The sequence below is a fragment of the Temnothorax nylanderi genome, unplaced genomic scaffold (assembly GCF_030848795.1).
Source record: "Temnothorax nylanderi isolate EJ_2023f unplaced genomic scaffold, tnyl_v1.0 TNYL_tig0791_pilon, whole genome shotgun sequence".
NCBI classification, from domain to species: Eukaryota; Metazoa; Arthropoda; class Insecta; order Hymenoptera; family Formicidae; genus Temnothorax; species Temnothorax nylanderi.
In genome coordinates, this window is record NW_027249853.1 from 20,430 (window position 1) to 39,217 (window position 18,788).

An 18,788-nucleotide genomic window follows, 5' to 3' on the forward strand; every position below is an offset into this window, starting at 1 on the left:
CCTATCTTGATAAAAAACATGCCAAAACAACCTTCAAAATATCTCATGCAAGATACTTTGGAACAAACTATCCAACAAATTTAAGATGGATTCAAGAACTTGGCTTATCACATGAAAGTAGGGTGTATCATAAAATTGTTAAAGAGCGTTGTCTATATACATCGTCCAGAAAAAATAGGCACCGCTCAAATAATTCTTTTGCTTTTACAAAGGAAGGAAGTTTTATCCGAATAATAGATTTTATAATCGACCCGTTAAGTAGAAAAGAGTATACAATATGCAATATAGTAAATATAGAACATATTTTTAATAATAATAATACATCGATGAAAAAAGTAATAGATATTCCTAATGCATTACTTGCAATAGAAACTAATACGATTGAAAGGGTTTGCGTTTTTATTAATATTAATAATGCGATGTATATTTGTGCAGTGCCAAATTTGTATTTTTATTAATAACATTTTTTTCATATACGCAATTATTGTCTTAAATCTCGTGTTTTAACATTGACATACATTCGTAATGATAGACAGAGATATACAAGTACTTGTACCGGTATCGTACTAATATTATTGTATTATTATTATAACAATAAGGATCCAATTATGAAATATAAAGAATGTGTGTGTGTGTGTGTGTGTGTGCGTGTGTGTGTGTGTGTGTGTGTGTGTGTGTGTGTGTGTGTGTGTGTGCGTGTGTGTGTGTGTGTGTGTGTGTGTGTGTGTGTGTGTGTGTGTGTGTGTGTGTGTGTGTGTGTGTGTGTGAGAGAGAGAGAGAGAGAGAGAGAGAGAGAGAGAGAGAGAGAGAGAGAGAGAGAGAGAGAGAGAGAGATTTGTTCGCTGTATCCCAGCGGTGCAAACTTCAAACTCATATGTATATATTGTAAAATATATATATTATAAGTACTATAAATACTACATTTAATATACTGAATTTATTGGTGTAATAAATCATAAAATTAAAGATTATTGTCCGTAAAACCGAGTTAACTGAGTTTTTATTATTTATAGGACAATTTTGACCTGATTTACATGAAAGCAATTTTTAGTAGAAAAACTCATGCAGAAGAGTTGATTGAAATGGCACTAAAATTTAACACTGAAACTCAAGATAATACTAAAAAAGAGAAATCCTTCATTTATGAAAAAGTACGTGATTTTATTATGTAACAGAGGTACATGCTTTTGTTACGTAACAAAACGTCCGAAACTGAGGCTGCCTTCACATGCGGCGTAAGATGCGTACGCCAGCGTACGCGTAACCTGCGTATTCTAGTAATATGCCAAAACTTACGCCATTTAAAAAGTACCCAATTCACATGGAGCGTATTGCGTTAAATTTCGCGTAAAGCGTAACAATCCTGACCAATGACAGATCAGGCCTTCTGTTGTACAACAGAGCAGAAATACTAAAGTGACTTTCTATTGGTTGTTAATATTTAAGCGTATTGCTAAATACGCGCCATGTGATTGAGGTACTTTGCATGTACGAATGTGTGAAAGCGCAATATATGTAACGGTATGCACGGTGGGGTTAAGATTGCAATAAAGAATAGCATTCATAACCTATTGTCACTGGCAACGATTGCATTACTTGCAATCATTTGAGATCACTTGAGATCATTTGCGGATTTAAATTTTTTGTTGCCTACTGGAAATCCTGAAGGTAGGAAAGATTATTTTTTCTATTACTTTTGTCACATATACTTAGTCCCTCTGCTCTAAAAAAAACTAAATTTTTTATTTCTTAATCTTTATTAGGCTATAAGTATATTGGACGAACTCGTTTTTCGGGAGTTCATGGAATTCCTTGAATATGGATTCCAACATCTTATTAGCGATTATTGGCATACGATTGAAGAAGTGGAGAAAGGCGAAGCAAACGCTTCAACACCGGAAAATTAGAAAACCGAATATATTGAAACTCGTTGTACTATGGAGACTTCTAGTAGAGCGTGAAGAAAAAGAAAGCCGAAGAATATGGGTTCGCCCAATATTCACACAATTTCGAAGATATTTGCAAGGAGCAAGTGACAATCTGGTTAAAGAAATGGAGCTACAAGACCAGGAAATGTTCTACAATTACTGTAGAATGTCTACAGAAATGTTTGATCAGTTGCTGAGTATAGTTGGGCCTTTCCTTGAAAAACAGATTGTTGTTCGAGACCCAATACCGGCTCGCACACGGCTTCTGGTGTGTTTGCGTTACTTAGCCTCCGGTGACAGTATGGCCTCAATATCCTATGCATTTAGAATTGGAGTAAACACTGTTTCAAAAATTGTTTCTGAAACGTGCGAGGTATTGTGGAATTGTCTCCACGAATCTGTAATGCCACCAATGAACGAAGAGGATTGGTTGAGAATCGCGGAAGAATTTGAGAGAAAATGGAATTTCCCACATTGTATAGGTGCAATAGATGGCAAACACGTTGTGATTCAGGTGATTTCTTTTTTTCAGAATTTATTTGTTATTTGTTTATACTGAGAAGTGCTAGAAGATTAATCCGTGATAAACATTTCTGTTTGCTTTTCAGGCACCACCGCATAGCGGGTCGGTATATTATAACTACAAAGGGGCTCATAGTATTAGTTTGTTAGCAGTTTCGGATGCCAATTACTGCTTCACACTAGTCGACATTGGAGCCGAAGGTAGACAGAGTGATGGAGGTATCTTTGCGAACTCAAAGTTTGGTCAACGTTTTGAAAGAAATAAAATAAATTTGCCACAACCGAGTAAAATAGAACCTAGCGGACCCCCTTTACCATATGTGTTAGTGGCAGATGAGGCATTCGCACTGAAGCAGTATATGATGCGACCGTACCCTCGAAGTTACCGATTAACTCGTCAGAAAAAAATACTTAATTATCGTCTGAGTCGAGCGAGAAGAGTGATCGAAAGTGCATTTGGAATTCTGGCGGCACGATGGCGAATCTATCGGCGGCCAATAATCTCGTCCATTTCTACTGCAGTGAAAATTGTCCAAGCGACTACATGCTTACACAATTTTATAATCAAGAATGAAAACAAGTTGCAGAACTTCCAAAGGCGGTACACTCGAACTGGCACAGATGACGAAACCTCGATTGGCGGTGCATTGCAAGAAATTAACAATGCTGGCCAAGCTAACGCCCACACTCGACTTGCTTCCAGAATCCGGGACGATTTTGCGTCATACTTTGAACACGGCGGAGCAGTACCTTGGCAGTGGCAAAAAGTTCTTAACAATGATTTTTAATAATACACTTTGAATTTTTCTACATGAAAATGATAAGACTAAAACGTTAGCGAGTCCCAAGATAATTGTTACAGGCAATATATCTTGTATGTATAAATTTATTAATAAAAGAAGTTCAGTTCAATGCATATTTATTCAACGATTAACATTTTAAAATATACATTATATACTATTATACTTTATGCGTATACACTTATTATAATATACTGTATATATTCCCTTAACTAATATCACGCGTTTGTTTGTACTTTTACTTACAGTAACGTGACTACAAGCGAATATCACATTTTAAGTTAGGTGACGTACAATCACAATCTTTGGTTTACTTTAAGGAAAAACAATCTGTTTACAGATTAAATCACTAGCTTTACCGTGCTATGTATTTATAACACCCCGCAAAGATGTTTTCTCTAGAATAAAAAACTAAACATTACGCCAAAATATATAAAACTAAAAACATAACTAAAGTGTTTTGCACGATTACGTAATACTAAAATCTTATCATATTGAATGTTTTATCAGTTTTTCACTCTCTTTGACGATAAAATCAAATTTCATGAATGTATTAACAAAAAAAATCGTTTTGATCAACACGTAGGCACGAAAAAAATTATACGACTACGGACTATCTTACGCTTGTACATTGCACGGATTTTTTGGCACGAAATCTTTGATAAAAAAAAAACACATTCAAAGGTGTTGGTTCGATGATGATGTGGAATGAGCGACTTATCGAACATTTTCAAACATGCCTTTTGAACAGTTACGTTGATCTCGATCGTCGGAATCTTGATTAAAGCAACGATCTTCCATTTCACCTAGCAATGTCAAAAACTGTATTTCTAGTCTGGCTCTGTTTCGATATGGCAGTTTTCGCATCCCTTCTCCCAAGCGGATAAGAAATCCGTCCAGCGGATCAATCGGTTGTGTTGCTGGCTCATTTCCGCCTCTTATGGCTTCTATCAAAGCTTCTTGAAAGGCAGCATCATTTTTTTTTTCTAAAACACGAACGCAAATACGTCAACGTACATTTTGACACTGAAAATGTTTCTTTATGACACACATTAATATGTAAGGAACTTAGGTAAAAAAAACTCATACTTTTTGCAACAGGCGGCTCATAAACGTCGATGGAGTTTTGTACTGATTCTACAAAGATATTAAAATGTTATTCGCGCGGTAATTAAAAAAACTAAGAGATGATAATATAAATGAACAAACGTTTCGATCCTGTGGTTCGTGGTCGTGTAGGCACTCTGTTTGTAATTGATGTCAATGGAAAGTCTTTCGTTGGTGTCGGGGTTTGTAAAAGAACGTCGATGGAATCGAGCGCACGTGGAGAAGTATTTGTAGGTGTCGGCGTTCGTGAAGGAACATAGGGGAATGCATGTGTTTGTGGAGACTTGTTGATAGCTGAAGTTGAAATCTGAAGTGTCGTCGAAGACCCAGCTATGGCATCACTCTCGTATTGCTCGTTTTGTGTGTCAAGTGAAGTTACTACTTCACTTTCATTGGCATCTGTCAACGAACTCACTGTCCTGAAATACATATATTAATGAATGGGTCACACCTGTGACAAACTTTCTTTTATTTCTGACTAAATAAGAATGATAGTTATGTAAATATTAAAAAGTAAGAACTTACGGCCGTGTCTGCAATGAATCGTCAAGGAATCTCATAAGCTCGTAATATTGAAACCTTGACTTACAATTGGTATTAGCAACAGTAGCTGCCGATCCGCTGGGTATGTACGCTCGAACCTTCTTGCGGGCTTTTATGTAATTATCTCGTAAATATTTCCATCGAGCCTTAGCTTCTTCTGGACTGAGGGATCCTTAATAAATAATTTGATTTTAAAGCTCATTCTACTCATTTACATTTTAAAGCATTATATACAATAAAATAAAAGAAAAGGCTTTCTACATGTGTAAAATATACCTCGTAGTATATTTGAAACTTCCATCCATAATGCATTTTTACGCAATATAGTTCTCTCTGAAGCAGGTACATGACGGAAGTCGTAAAGCCCACGCTTGCTTCTAACTGCTTCGATCAACAGCTCGTTTAAATTTTCTTTGCCAACAACCGTTGGATTGTTTTCGACTGTTAAATAATTATACTAATTAATTCATTTAATAGAACAAAATATACATAAAGAGTTATATACAGCAATCATACCTATTGTTACGACGTAGTTTTCGTCAATGTTGATGCGGTCTACTTCTTCGATGTAATTTTTGAAGCATTCGTGATCAGTGAAGTTTGTGGTAAACCTAAACAACCACCCGCAGTATCCACATTTGTGCTACATTAAAAAAAGGAAATATATAAGTCAAGATGTATATGCCGCAGCAGATTGCTAAAACTAGCCCAAACATGCAAATGACAGATTACTATAATTATCGAGCATAACCTTGAAATTATTTTGTCATACTGGCAAGCGATTACCGAATACTTCTAAGCATTGAATGGATTATTTTTAGAAACTTTATATAGAATTTGTTAGAAGAATTTGTTGACTTACCCGAATTTCATCCATTTCTTTATATTCGTCCAATCCGTCTGGTCACGAATGTTACTCTCGGCGATTGTCCGCAAACACACACACACACACACACACACACACACACACACACACACACACGTCACTTCATCAGTTACGCGAGAAATTGGATTTGGCATATCGGCAATAGCGTAAAACGCGTAAAATAACTAGGCAGATTTGCGTATGTTAGCTGAGATTATTTGATTGGCTGACGTGGTTTGGCGTAAGTTACGCGTACGCTGGCGTACGAATCTTACGCCGCATGTGAAGGCAGCCTGATACGTAGCAAATTACGTATCTCTGTTACGTTACACAGTTACATGATTTTGTTATGTTACAGAGTTACGTGATTTTTTTCAACAGGGTGTCGTCCACATTCTGAAAGAAAACAACAAATTCTATTTAACCTTTGCTTAAAGATTAAATATTTAAGTTAATCAGTTTGTTTCTTTATTATTTCAATTATATCGATTTATAATAGAATATTATATTTAATGCATAAATTTGTACTCACCCAAAGATAATATAATGAAAAATTTATTCTACGACAATCGATAAATTTATACTCTCATGTCTCAAATATTTCGCTGACAATTCACTTCTATAACCTATACTGCAGCGTCCGCAGCAAATAAAGCCAAGCCTGCCACGGTCAGCCACGGTTATCGTAGCGACGCTGCGTTTACGAACGTTGTGTGTCTTGCAGACTCGTACGTGTTCCTACTAGAGAGCCTCAAAGGGAGAGAGTGGCCAACTGGGTCACGTGACCGCGTCTCTTCTGATTCGTTCGGGTAATGAAGAGTCTTGACCAATCAGAATATCGGTTTAGACGGTTATTTCCAGTAGATCATACATAAGTAAATTCTTGTTGTCTGACAGCCGCAAAACGTCTGATTCAGCTGATGGCACATTAAATACACCCAAAAAAATTAAAAGTTCGTATATATAAAAGTGTTATAACACTCGAATATTTCTATAAGTAATGCGTCGTCTACAATAGCAGTAAGAGTAGCGGATTAAGGCTGTAAGGCTGAAATCCCATGGTGCGGAATGAAAGTGCGGAATAGAGAATGCGTCATAGACACAGCCAATCAGAGCTATGCCGCAGTGTTTACGATTTTTCCTGCATGCGTTCGTGGCGCAGTTGCGTTAAAGATTTGCGTCATAGAGCCATAACCTTATACCTCTCATGTATACTCTCATTAAAACTTTAATAGACTCTTCAACCATCATTATTTTGGTTTCCATATTCACACAAAACAGTTTTAGCAAAAAACGTCAACAATACTGTATGGCGTGTATGATCGAGACCAACAGTACTGTGCCGAGGCTGCATCACGCATTCCGCATTCCGCAAATCTTTGACCGGCCTGTTCACATGGTGCAGAAAAATGACCAAAAATGCGTCAACGCAGTTCAAAAATTTAAAAATATTGTTTTCAACTTTTTCATATTCAATATAAAATTCATTTAATGTTATATTAATAATTATTATTGCTATTACAAAGATTATTTTTTATAAAAACGTTTGAATTATTTTAATAAAATGTTTATTATATCAATTATTTTCATTCCAGATGCGTCATTGCTCGTCTATGACGCACCATGTGCACAGGGCGGGAGACATTTGCAGAATGCGTTGATGCGGCATAGCTCTGATTGGCTGTGTCTATGACGCATTCTCTATTCTGCACTTCCATTCCGCACCATGGGATTTCAGCCTAACGCATCGGAATAAGCCGTCGTTTTCGGCTAATAAGGCGTAATCCCATAACCTAAATAGGATTGAATCATTTCGTTTACGGACTTATTCTACGCCTTATTAGCCGAAAACGACGGCTTACTCCAATGTCTTACAGCTTTAATCCGTTACTCTTACTGCTATTGTAGATGACGCATAATAATTATTAATCTTAAAAGAATATTTATCTCTCATTTTGATTTTACATACATATATAAAATAAGGTTACGAATATATATTTATATATTTACATATTTTTATGTTGTATGCATAGTTTAAAATGCCTAGCGGATGCTGTGCTCCGAGATGCACAAATTCCAACAAAGACGGATACTGTTTAACCACGTTAGACCAAGATCCAGAGTTAAAACAAAAATGGATTGATGCTGCGGGAGAACCAGATTGGCAGCCTTCGAGTTTCTGCGTGCGCGTAACGGCGTTTCGACGTGCGGATTGCGATCTGCACACGTAGTATGCGATATCTTATAATTATTGATATATCTCATCTAACGTTAATTATTATTTATAGTTAGTCAGTATTAATGAGTCTATGATAATACTATAAGCGTTTTCTCCGGATCTAATTTACTCTATGCGTGCGCTATGAATTGGCGATTTTGTGTTTATTACGAGTGTTCTTGTTTTGTTACTGTCTAAGTGATATTATATGTACACGTTAATGTTATTGTTCTCTTGTTAATTAGCAGTGGATATTGCATACAAATGAGACCTGATAAATTATTGATCCTGATGTAATTATGTGCCTGGATCTTGAACTTGTGAATTATAGGTTATGCCCATAGCGCGTGGATATACCGTAGTCTATATTATTATAATTCGACCATCTGGATGGGCAGTTTATAAAGATGATGCTTATTGGCATCATTTCTATTATATATATTATGGTTACATTTATTTATAACCTTTTTGCGTGTATTGAAGCTCTGTGAGATATTCGACATTTGTTACTTGAACAATAATAGTAATATACACAACTATTACTAATAATGCCACCGAGTTTGAGATTGATGCCATATGAAATGATTTGCACTTAAGAATTATAATTGAGTTTGCAATATGCATTGTTTGTTTGTGTATCTATGTTTCTGTGTTGTCTCTTGTGCATATATGGCGAGATTCATATGCACTCATTGTTGCTCTGCACGGGAATATTCCTTCAGAAATAAATATTGAACAATGCTTATATAACATACTAAATGACCTGTGCTGGCGCACTGAGATGCGTTCAATAATATAATATATATTATTTACAGGATTAGGTTGTATGGGGAGAAGAAATAAATAATATCGAAAACAATCTCTCCTTAATTGTTAACTTATTTACGACGTGTTTACAATCTGAATCTCTCCGTGTCTATGTTCTATGCGGATAGGTTAGTTTAATGCGCGCGAGAGATATTTGCGACCATGAGATATGAGATCTGAGATGGGTAAAGATATAGGGTTAGATATAGGGATTTTCAGCATTAAGGCTGATTTGTATGTATAGATCGTTATAGCATTATAATGCTATTGCTCTTGGGAAAACTTGATTACCTTGATGATAGTTCACTGTATGAATATGCCTATAATCGATCATCGATGACTTGTTCTCAGTGCGACTTCCTTGAATTTTGTCACACTTACTTTTTGAAAATTGGATCATTTTGATGATTGATATACAGTCGTTCACGGAAAGGTTGCAACACTTTTTTTTGGATGGGTTTTGGAACGCACGAATATTTAGAGACTGCGAGCCACTGCGTCTAGGGAGCTGCCGTGACGGGCCGTGACCAGCAGTGAGCTGTAGTGAGAGGTTAAGACAGCTGTCAAAAGAGCACATACAGGGTGTGTATACACAGCAAAAGACATCTTACAGCGTAACATCTGATAACAGGTAGGAACAAGACATCTTAAATAACGTATACTTTTTACGATATTTTAATGTAAATAAATAAATAAATAAATAAATAAATAAATAAATAATTAAATAATTAAATAAATAAATAAATCTATTTAAATTAAAATATTTAAATTAAAAAATAGAGTAATTCCAATAACTTTCAAGTCTTAAATTATTTCTCTTACATATTTCGCGACGTTTGATAAGTCTATCTAGTTAAGATATAATATGAGCTAAACGATTTGTTATATATTTCTATACGTTGTAGAATTTTGCCAAAGGACTGGAATAAGAGAAAATTTTATTTTGCAATAAATATTCTAATATATTTATAATTATAAGTCAGATATGATTTGCTTTACAAAGATGCAGACTGTAGTAACCATCATATATATTCTTGCAGATAATATAAAGAAACGAGGAACTGTCTCCTTGTGCAAACGTATATGGCACACTCTTCTGCGTGTTCACAAGTGGATGAGCATGAGTGGATACATCTATTCATGGCTTCCGTGAACCATTTCCAAGGAAAGTCCCACGACCACCTGCAGGTTGAACGATAAATAAATATATCATTCAGAATAAAACACGAAAATTCGTTAGCCTAACTGGCAATAATTTTAATATTAATACAACAACGTTTCGACCTCTACTTTGGGTCCTTATCAAGTTATAAGTTATTTAGCAATGATTGAATTGCGCGTCAGGTTTTGAATCTAATGTTCGCTATGTTATACTTCCTGACCACATAGTTTAACGATGATAATAAGATTCAAAACCTGACGCGCAATTAAATCATTGCTAAATAACTTATAACTTGATAAGGACCCAAAGTAGAGGTCGAAACGTTGTTGTATTAATATTAAAATTATTGCCAGTTAGGCCGACGAATTTTCGTGTTTTATTATTTTATCACTGGCGAAGAATTATTTTATGGATTATTCAGAATGTTTTTTCTAACGAACAATTGTCCAAGGGGAATAGATTCGCAGAAACTTATTTCAATCAAAATCCAAACACTTTGCCAAGCATTATAAAGCTGATAGAAAAGCGTAAAAATAATCTTAAAGAGGCCGTACTTATATTTTTACAAACCGATTTGGGAGAAATGAAAGTGACCAATTGATCTGATCAATCAAAAATATCAAATGTAACGCAAGACATATAATTATCTGCATAATTTTTCAAATAATATTATTTTTATTTATTATTACCGTTTTGTAAATAACATTTTATTCAGTTTTAATTATTTCTAATACGTCTTAATATTTTTCGAGTTCAACGAGTTCTGAGCTGAGCGTTGAATGGCGGCCGAAGAGGACGACCACGACGGCTCGCGCCGCCACGGAAGCCTCGCAGCAAGGAAGATCCGCGGGAGGCCAAGGCACGGGACCGAGCTCAGATCCCCGAGACTGGCGCGAGAACGCCGATCGGTTCACCTCGCCCAGGCCCGGCACGTGAAATAATGGCGTCGCTTTTTAATATTTAGTATTTTATTAATAGACTGGAAGTTACTGATAAAATTATCTACGACATATTACTGTTGTGTAATTAACAAATAATTTATATAGTATTATAGATTTGATGAATTTATCTGTAGAATAAACATTGTATTTTCTGTTGAATCTTCAAAATTTAATATTATTCGACAATCATCTGCATTCTCCGACACCACTGCACAACTAAATATCTCTTCCAGTCTTCCTGAACGCCGGAAAATTAAATACAGTATCCAAAGTATTAAATCTAATTATAATATCGATATCCTTTTGTTGCTGTAATCGAATTTCCTGCGACTGGCGAACAATGTTCGGTGGCGGACTGCAAATTGTTGGACTTCTTGCCGTTTGTGTGCGAGCATTGTCAGGCCACCTTCTGCAAAGAGCATTTCAATATGGTATCGCACGAGTGTTTAAAAACGGAGACCGCAAAATTCGTTATGTAGGACAATCGGCAAGCTTCCTGTGCTCTAAGGAATCTTGCAAGGATGCGTCGTTGATCGAGATGCCTTGTATCAAGTGTAAGCGGCATTTTTGCGTGGCGCACAGGCATCACGGAGCTGAGTGAAACGGAGAAGACACAGAAACTGAAGAAATGGCAGATACCAAAGAAACAATTTGCAGAAGCAAAAGCTATAGTGGATCAACAAATCGCGGACAGTTTGAGGAAATCCAAATATACAACACTGGCAAATAAAGTACTATTACATGTTATATATAAAACAGAAAATATATGTTTTAACGGAAAACGTGAGCATAGATGTGTATTATACAAAGAGTGACCGCAAAAATAGCCTCTTTTTTCACCCTTGAATTTAGACTTCTACTTACAAGTACTAAATGATAGTCTATAATGAGTCATGAATTCTCAGAAAGTTTCAGATTTAGCTGGCTTTTTATTTTCAAGATATGGAGGGTCAAAGTTGTTGATTTCACCAACTTCACAGGCCCACAAAAAGAGAAAAGTTGTCTACGCCATGGACTAGACCATGGTATTCCCATGTATTTTCGCCTGCTGAAACCGAATATGACCTCAGTTTTGCCCCTACACGTCAGGATTTTTTTCTACAGCCAAAAACAAGGTATTTTGCCCCTACAAAACACCCTGTTTTTGGTTGTAGAAAAAAATCATGACGTGTAGGAGCAAAACTGAGGTCACATTCGGTTTCAGCAGGCAAAAATACATTGGAATACCATAGTCTAGTCCATGGCGCAGACAACTTTTCTCTTTTTGTGGGCCTGTGAAGTTGGTGAAATCAACAACTTTGACCCTCCATATCTTGAAAATAAAAAGCCAGCTAAATATCTGAAACTTTCTGAGGATTCATGACTCATTATAGACTATCATTTAGTACTTGTAAGTAGAAGTCTAAATTCAAGGGTGAAAAAAGAGGCTATTTTTAGCCTATTTTTGCGGTCACTCTTTCTGCAAAAAAGAATAATAGGCAACAATCCACTAATTGGACAGCTATTAAAACAGTATGATTTTTTTCATGCCACTTGTGATATATCGGATTTTATACGATTATCTGTCGACATAATTTGACTCATCGGTAATGGCGAAAGAACACAGCTCTTAGAATAATACTTGTTTATTACAAACTAGAAGGTTTTATATCAGTTTTATATCAGTTTTTTATTATGCAGCTTCAAAAAGTATCGTTACAATAACAGTTACAATCGTTACAAATTCTTACAGATCTGAAAGATTAGAAAGTGAATCTCCAAAGCTCAAGCCGCTTGTCCGGTCTGTAAATGAAGACACTGTCGATCGGCATCGACCCGGAGGGATTCACCTCAACCCATCGCCACTGTGTAATACGTGAAGAAGCCCAGCTTCACGAGGGTGATGAAGATGATGAAGAGAGGCGGTGGGCAGCAGGCAGCATGCGTAGTGATCGGAAGTATAAAGTAGTAGTATGCGTAGTACTTTCGGTCCCGCTCCTCCATGAGGAATTCATCGCCGATCATGCGGACCATCATGATAACGGCATGGCTGGTATATTATTAATTATAACAATTATTATTTATATGATTATTTGTATAATTTATGTGATCGTTATATTTATCTAATTTATATGATTATTACGAATAACTGATGAATAACTGCAATCTCTCGTTGCAGTGTGGTATCACCACGTCGATAGCACACACACCGCAAGCTGGTAGGCTCAACACCCCGCGCGACGGAGAGTATGCGTTCACTCAGCTCGGCCAAGACATTCGGACGAACGGCGCCAACGACGACGACGACGACGACGACGGCAACGTTGGGGAGGACGACGCGACGGTGCACGAGACGGTGTTCGCTCGCTCGGACTCGCAAATCCACCCGTGCCGATAGCGAGCATCAACGCGGACGTTGGATGCGCTCGACGATCGAAGGAAGGTAAGTGGCCGTGGAAGGAAGAGGCAGTCATATATAGGTATGATTGCCTGATATACTCTATAAAAAGAAGAAAAATAAGCTCAATTTAATTATTTATAAACTTTTTCTATTTTGAATTTTACAAAGTAATTTACTCAAAGAGTAATATGTTTCAGGTACGGTGTCTTACCTGAGGTGAGAACTTCTCTTAAATATATATATAGGAGACCGATCATATATATGACGACGGTAGTGGAAATTAAAAAAAGCATAAACCTTAAAATTACCTCGGATAGCTTTTACCTTAGAACGCTCTCATTCAATATTAATTCATTCATTCATTCATTCATTCATTCATTCATTCATTCATTACGTTCATTCTATATTATAGTTTAATAATGTTTCTATATTTTAAAATATAGAAACATTATTAAACTATAATATAATATTTCATCGAGATTGTTCAAGCTACAATCATTCAATATCAAACATTCATTCATGCATAATCCATGGAAGGTCACATAGTATTAATACCGCGTGACACTTCCATGGTTGTCTAGCACCGCTCTTAATCTTTGGGGCATAGATTGCACTAAATTGTGGAATAGCGCGGGCCTTGCGCGGAAACCCTCCCACACATTAAGAACGTGTTGCTCAAGTTCCTCGCGTGTACGCCGAATTCTTGGATTCCACTCTTGAACAATTATGCCCTAAAGATTTTCGATCACATTCATATCCGGAGATTTGGCTGGCCAATCCAACGTCCTAAGGTTGGGTTGTGTGGCCAACCATTCCTGAACCAATCTCGATCGATGCACTCCTGAATTGTCTTGAACAAAATTGACACGAGGTACACCAGGAAATGTTTCCGCAACGTATGGCATCATATTAGTGCGCAATATGTTGACATACTCCTGACCGTTCATACGCGGTGTGGTGCGTACCAACGGTCCAGGGCCGCGCGAGGTCATGCACCCCCAAAACGCTAACGTGATGCGGCCACTTCGTTCGCGGAAATATACGTTAGTCGCATCGTACCTCGTGCCTTTTGTTCTCCACAATGTCACACGTCCAGATTCATCCGTTGAGAATACTTTTTCATCAGAGAAAATAGTATTCTCCCATTCATTCTCCCAAGCCAAATGTTCAAAGGCAAAAGCCATCCGTTGGTCTTGGTGATTTTCTGTTAACGCTTGTTTTTGAGCAGGGATACGATGGTGATATCCCTGTTCTCGCCATCTACGCCGAACAATTTCCGCGGAACAATTCAAATTATGTTCCACTACCGTCTGTTGTGCTGACCGGAATCCGTTCCCTTGCATCAAATTGCGGAGAAGTTCGTCGTCTTCAGCGGAAGTACATCGCGGTCGACCTGGTATCGGTCGTGGGTTCACGTGCCCTTCTACTCGCATTTGTTGCAGCACTCGATATACTGTACTCCTCTGCAATACGTTAAACGTATATTTTAATGATTAAATTAAATAATGCAATAGACGAGTTTAATGACGTGTAACTTATCCAAATAGAGAAGTACAGAATCATAAATGCATGGATACTTTACATTTACGTGACATATTCTCGAAACCTCTGTTACCGTCAATCCTGCATTTGTATATGCAAGTATTTCACCTCTAACACGTTGCGAAGTAGGACCAGGCATTTCAATATTGTATTTATATAATACACAAATATTTAACGTTAAAAATGGTTAACTCGTCTCAGTTTAATAACGCAAACACGTTGTCAACATAAACAAGTTGTCAATTGTTATTATGTAGGGAGATATATCTGAAGATAATTGATACATATATCTGAAGATATCTCATTAACAACATACAATTGACAACTCAATAACAATTGACAACTTGTTTATGTTGACAACGTGTTTGCGTTATTAAACTGAGACGAGTTAACCATTTTTAACGTTAAATATTTGTGTATTATATAAATACAATATTGAAATGCCTGGTCCTACTTCGCAACGTGTTAGAGGTGAAATACTTGCATATACAAATGCAGGATTGACGGTAACAGAGGTTTCGAGAATATGTCACGTAAATGTAAAGTATCCATGCATTTATGATTCTGTACTTCTCTATTTGGATAAGTTACACGTCATTAAACTCGTCTATTGCATTATTTAATTTAATCATTAAAATATACGTTTAACGTATTGCAGAGGAGTACAGTATATCGAGTGCTGCAACAAATGCGAGTAGAAGGGCACGTGAACCCACGACCGATACCAGGTCGACCGCGATGTACTTCCGCTGAAGACGACGAACTTCTCCGCAATTTGATGCAAGGGAACGGATTCCGGTCAGCACAACAGACGGTAGTGGAACATAATTTGAATTGTTCCGCGGAAATTGTTCGGCGTAGATGGCGAGAACAGGGATATCACCATCGTATCCCTGCTCAAAAACAAGCGTTAACAGAAAATCACCAAGACCAACGGATGGCTTTTGCCTTTGAACATTTGGCTTGGGAGAATGAATGGGAGAATACTATTTCTCTGATGAAAAAGTATTCTCAACGGATGAATCTGGACGTGTGACATTGTGGAGAACAAAAGGCACGAGGTACGATGCGACTAACGTATATTTCCGCGAACGAAGTGGCCGCATCACGTTAGCGTTTTGGGGGTGCATGACCTCGCGCGGCCCTGGACCGTTGGTACGCACCACACCGCGTATGAACGGTCAGGAGTATGTCAACATATTGCGCACTAATATGATGCCATACGTTGCGGAAACATTTCCTGGTGTACCTCGTGTCAATTTTGTTCAAGACAATTCAGGAGTGCATCGATCGAGATTGGTTCAGGAATGGTTGGCCACACAACCCAACCTTAGGACGTTGGATTGGCCAGCCAAATCTCCGGATATGAATGTGATCGAAAATCTTTAGGGCATAATTGTTCAAGAGTGGAATCCAAGAATTCGGCGTACACGCGAGGAACTTGAGCAACACGTTCTTAATGTGTGGGAGGGTTTCCGCGCAAGGCCCGCGCTATTCCACAATTTAGTGCAATCTATGCCCCAAAGATTAAGAGCGGTGCTAGACAACCATGGAAGTGTCACGCGGTATTAATACTATGTGACCTTCCATGGATTATGCATGAATGAATGTTTGATATTGAATGATTGTAGCTTGAACAATCTCGATGAAATATTATATTATAGTTTAATAATGTTTCTATATTTTAAAATATAGAAACATTATTAAACTATAATATAGAATGAACGTAATGAATGAATGAATGAATGAATGAATGAATGAATGAATGAATTAATATTGAATGAGAGCGTTCTAAGGTAAAAGCTATCCGAGGTAATTTTAAGGTTTATGCTTTTTTTAATTTCCACTACCGTCGTCATATATATGATCGGTCTCCTATATATATATTTAAGAGAAGTTCTCACCTCAGGTAAGACACCGTACCTGAAACATATTACTCTTTGAGTAAATTACTTTGTAAAATTCAAAATAGAAAAAGTTTATAAATAATTAAATTGAGCTTATTTTTCTTCTTTTTATAGAGTATATCAGGCAATCATACCTATATATGACTGCCTCTTCCTTCCACGGCCACTTACCTTCCTTCGATCGTCGAGCGCATCCAACGTCCGCGTTGATGCTCGCTATCGGCACGGGTGGATTTGCGAGTCCGAGCGAGCGAACACCGTCTCGTGCACCGTCGCGTCGTCCTCCCCAACGTTGCCGTCGTCGTCGTCGTCGTCGTCGTTGGCGCCGTTCGTCCGAATGTCTTGGCCGAGCTGAGTGAACGCATACTCTCCGTCGCGCGGGGTGTTGAGCCTACCAGCTTGCGGTGTGTGTGCTATCGACGTGGTGATACCACACTGCAACGAGAGATTGCAGTTATTCATCAGTTATTCGTAATAATCATATAAATTAGATAAATATAACGATCACATAAATTATACAAATAATCATATAAATAATAATTGTTATAATTAATAATATACCAGCCATGCCGTTATCATGATGGTCCGCATGATCGGCGATGAATTCCTCATGGAGGAGCGGGACCGAAAGTACTACGCATACTACTACTTTATACTTCCGATCACTACGCATGCTGCCTGCTGCCCACCGCCTCTCTTCATCATCTTCATCACCCTCGTGAAGCTGGGCTTCTTCACGTATTACACAGTGGCGATGGGTTGAGGTGAATCCCTCCGGGTCGATGCCGATCGACAGTGTCTTCATTTACAGACCGGACAAGCGGCTTGAGCTTTGGAGATTCACTTTCTAATCTTTCAGATCTGTAAGAATTTGTAACGATTGTAACTGTTATTGTAACGATACTTTTTGAAGCTGCATAATAAAAAACTGATATAAAACTGATATAAAACCTTCTAGTTTGTAATAAACAAGTATTATTCTAAGAGCTGTGTTCTTTCGCCATTACCGATGAGTCAAATTATGTCGACAGATAATCGTATAAAATCCGATATATCACAAGTGGCATGAAAAAAATCATACTGTTTTAATAGCTGTCCAATTAGTGGATTGTTGCCTATTATTCTTTTTTGCAGAAAGAGTGACCGCAAAAATAGGCTAAAAATAGCCTCTTTTTTCACCCTTGAATTTAGACTTCTACTTACAAGTACTAAATGATAGTCTATAATGAGTCATGAATCCTCAGAAAGTTTCAGATATTTAGCTGGCTTTTTATTTTCAAGATATGGAGGGTCAAAGTTGTTGATTTCACCAACTTCACAGGCCCACAAAAAGAGAAAAGTTGTCTGCGCCATGGACTAGACTATGGTATTCCAATGTATTTTTGCCTGCTGAAACCGAATGTGACCTCAGTTTTGCTCCTACACGTCATGATTTTTTTCTACAACCAAAAACAGGGTGTTTTGTAGGGGCAAAATACCTTGTTTTTGGCTGTAGAAAAAAATCCTGACGTGTAGGGGCAAAACTGAGGTCATATTCGGTTTCAGCAGGCGAAAATACATGGGAATACCATGGTCTAGTCCATGGCGTAGACAACTTTTCTCTTTTTGTGGGCCTGTGAAGTTGGTGAAATCAACAACTTTGACCCTCCATATCTTGAAAATAAAAAGCCAGCTAAATCTGAAACTTTCTGAGAATTCATGACTCATTATAGACTATCATTTAGTACTTGTAAGTAGAAGTCTAAATTCAAGGGTGAAAAAAGAGGCTATTTTTGCGGTCACTCTTTGTATAATACACATCTATGCTCACGTTTTCCGTTAAAACATATATTTTCTGTTTTATATATAACATGTAATAGTACTTTATTTGCCAGTGTTGTATATTTGGATTTCCTCAAACTGTCCGCGATTTGTTGATCCACTATAGCTTTTGCTTCTGCAAATTGTTTCTTTGGTATCTGCCATTTCTTCAGTTTCTGTGTCTTCTCCGTTTCACTCAGCTCCGTGATGCCTGTGCGCCACGCAAAATGCCGCTTACACTTGATACAAGGCATCTCGATCAACGA

At 37.4% G+C, this 18,788-nt stretch overlaps 2 protein-coding genes and 2 long non-coding RNA genes across 4 annotated transcripts; 3 read left to right on the forward strand and 1 right to left on the reverse strand.

The window, feature by feature from the left end:
* The first annotated feature begins 1,509 nt into the window (after nt 1-1,509).
* On the forward strand, nt 1,510-3,362 carry LOC139785378 (uncharacterized). Its single transcript, XM_071724539.1, has 3 exons — nt 1,510-1,668; nt 1,764-2,442; nt 2,537-3,362. Exons 2-3 carry the CDS (start codon nt 1,819-1,821, stop codon nt 3,236-3,238), a joined length of 1,326 nt encoding a protein of 441 aa, XP_071580640.1. The 5' UTR covers nt 1,510-1,668; nt 1,764-1,818; the 3' UTR covers nt 3,239-3,362.
* LOC139785379 (uncharacterized) lies at nt 3,353-6,431 on the reverse strand. Its single transcript, XM_071724540.1, has 8 exons — nt 6,298-6,431; nt 5,763-6,161; nt 5,417-5,543; nt 5,177-5,341; nt 4,883-5,072; nt 4,460-4,776; nt 4,340-4,387; nt 3,353-4,236 (listed from the first exon to the last, which is right to left on the reverse strand). Exons 2-8 carry the CDS (start codon nt 5,775-5,777, stop codon nt 3,968-3,970), a joined length of 1,131 nt encoding a protein of 376 aa, XP_071580641.1. The 5' UTR covers nt 5,778-6,161; nt 6,298-6,431; the 3' UTR covers nt 3,353-3,967.
* A 233-nt stretch (nt 6,432-6,664) lies between these two features.
* LOC139785381 (uncharacterized) lies at nt 6,665-8,337 on the forward strand. Its single transcript, XR_011721927.1, has 2 exons — nt 6,665-6,718; nt 7,799-8,337. It is a non-coding gene; the product is annotated as an uncharacterized lncRNA (long non-coding RNA).
* An 869-nt stretch (nt 8,338-9,206) lies between these two features.
* On the forward strand, nt 9,207-11,052 carry LOC139785380 (uncharacterized). The gene is made up of 2 exons (XR_011721926.1): nt 9,207-9,421; nt 9,831-11,052. It is a non-coding gene; the product is annotated as an uncharacterized lncRNA (long non-coding RNA).
* The last annotated feature ends 7,736 nt before the right edge of the window (nt 11,053-18,788 follow it).

What these genes read in the sequence shown, in the direction of transcription:
- LOC139785378 (XM_071724539.1), top strand. Translation starts at nt 1,819, where the DNA reads ATGGATTCCAACATCTTATTAGCGATTATTGGCATACGATTGAAGAAG. An exon ending in GCAAACACGTTGTGATTCAG is followed by an intron (nt 2,443 to 2,536) that starts GTGATTTCTTTT and finishes TTTGCTTTTCAG; the next exon opens with GCACCACCGCATAGCGGGTC.
- LOC139785379 (XM_071724540.1), bottom strand. An exon ending in AAACTACGTCGTAACAATAG is followed by an intron (nt 5,342 to 5,416) that starts GTATGATTGCTG and finishes ATTATTTAACAG; the next exon opens with TCGAAAACAATCCAACGGTT. An exon ending in ACGAACCACAGGATCGAAAC is followed by an intron (nt 4,388 to 4,459) that starts GTTTGTTCATTT and finishes ATATCTTTGTAG; the next exon opens with AATCAGTACAAAACTCCATC.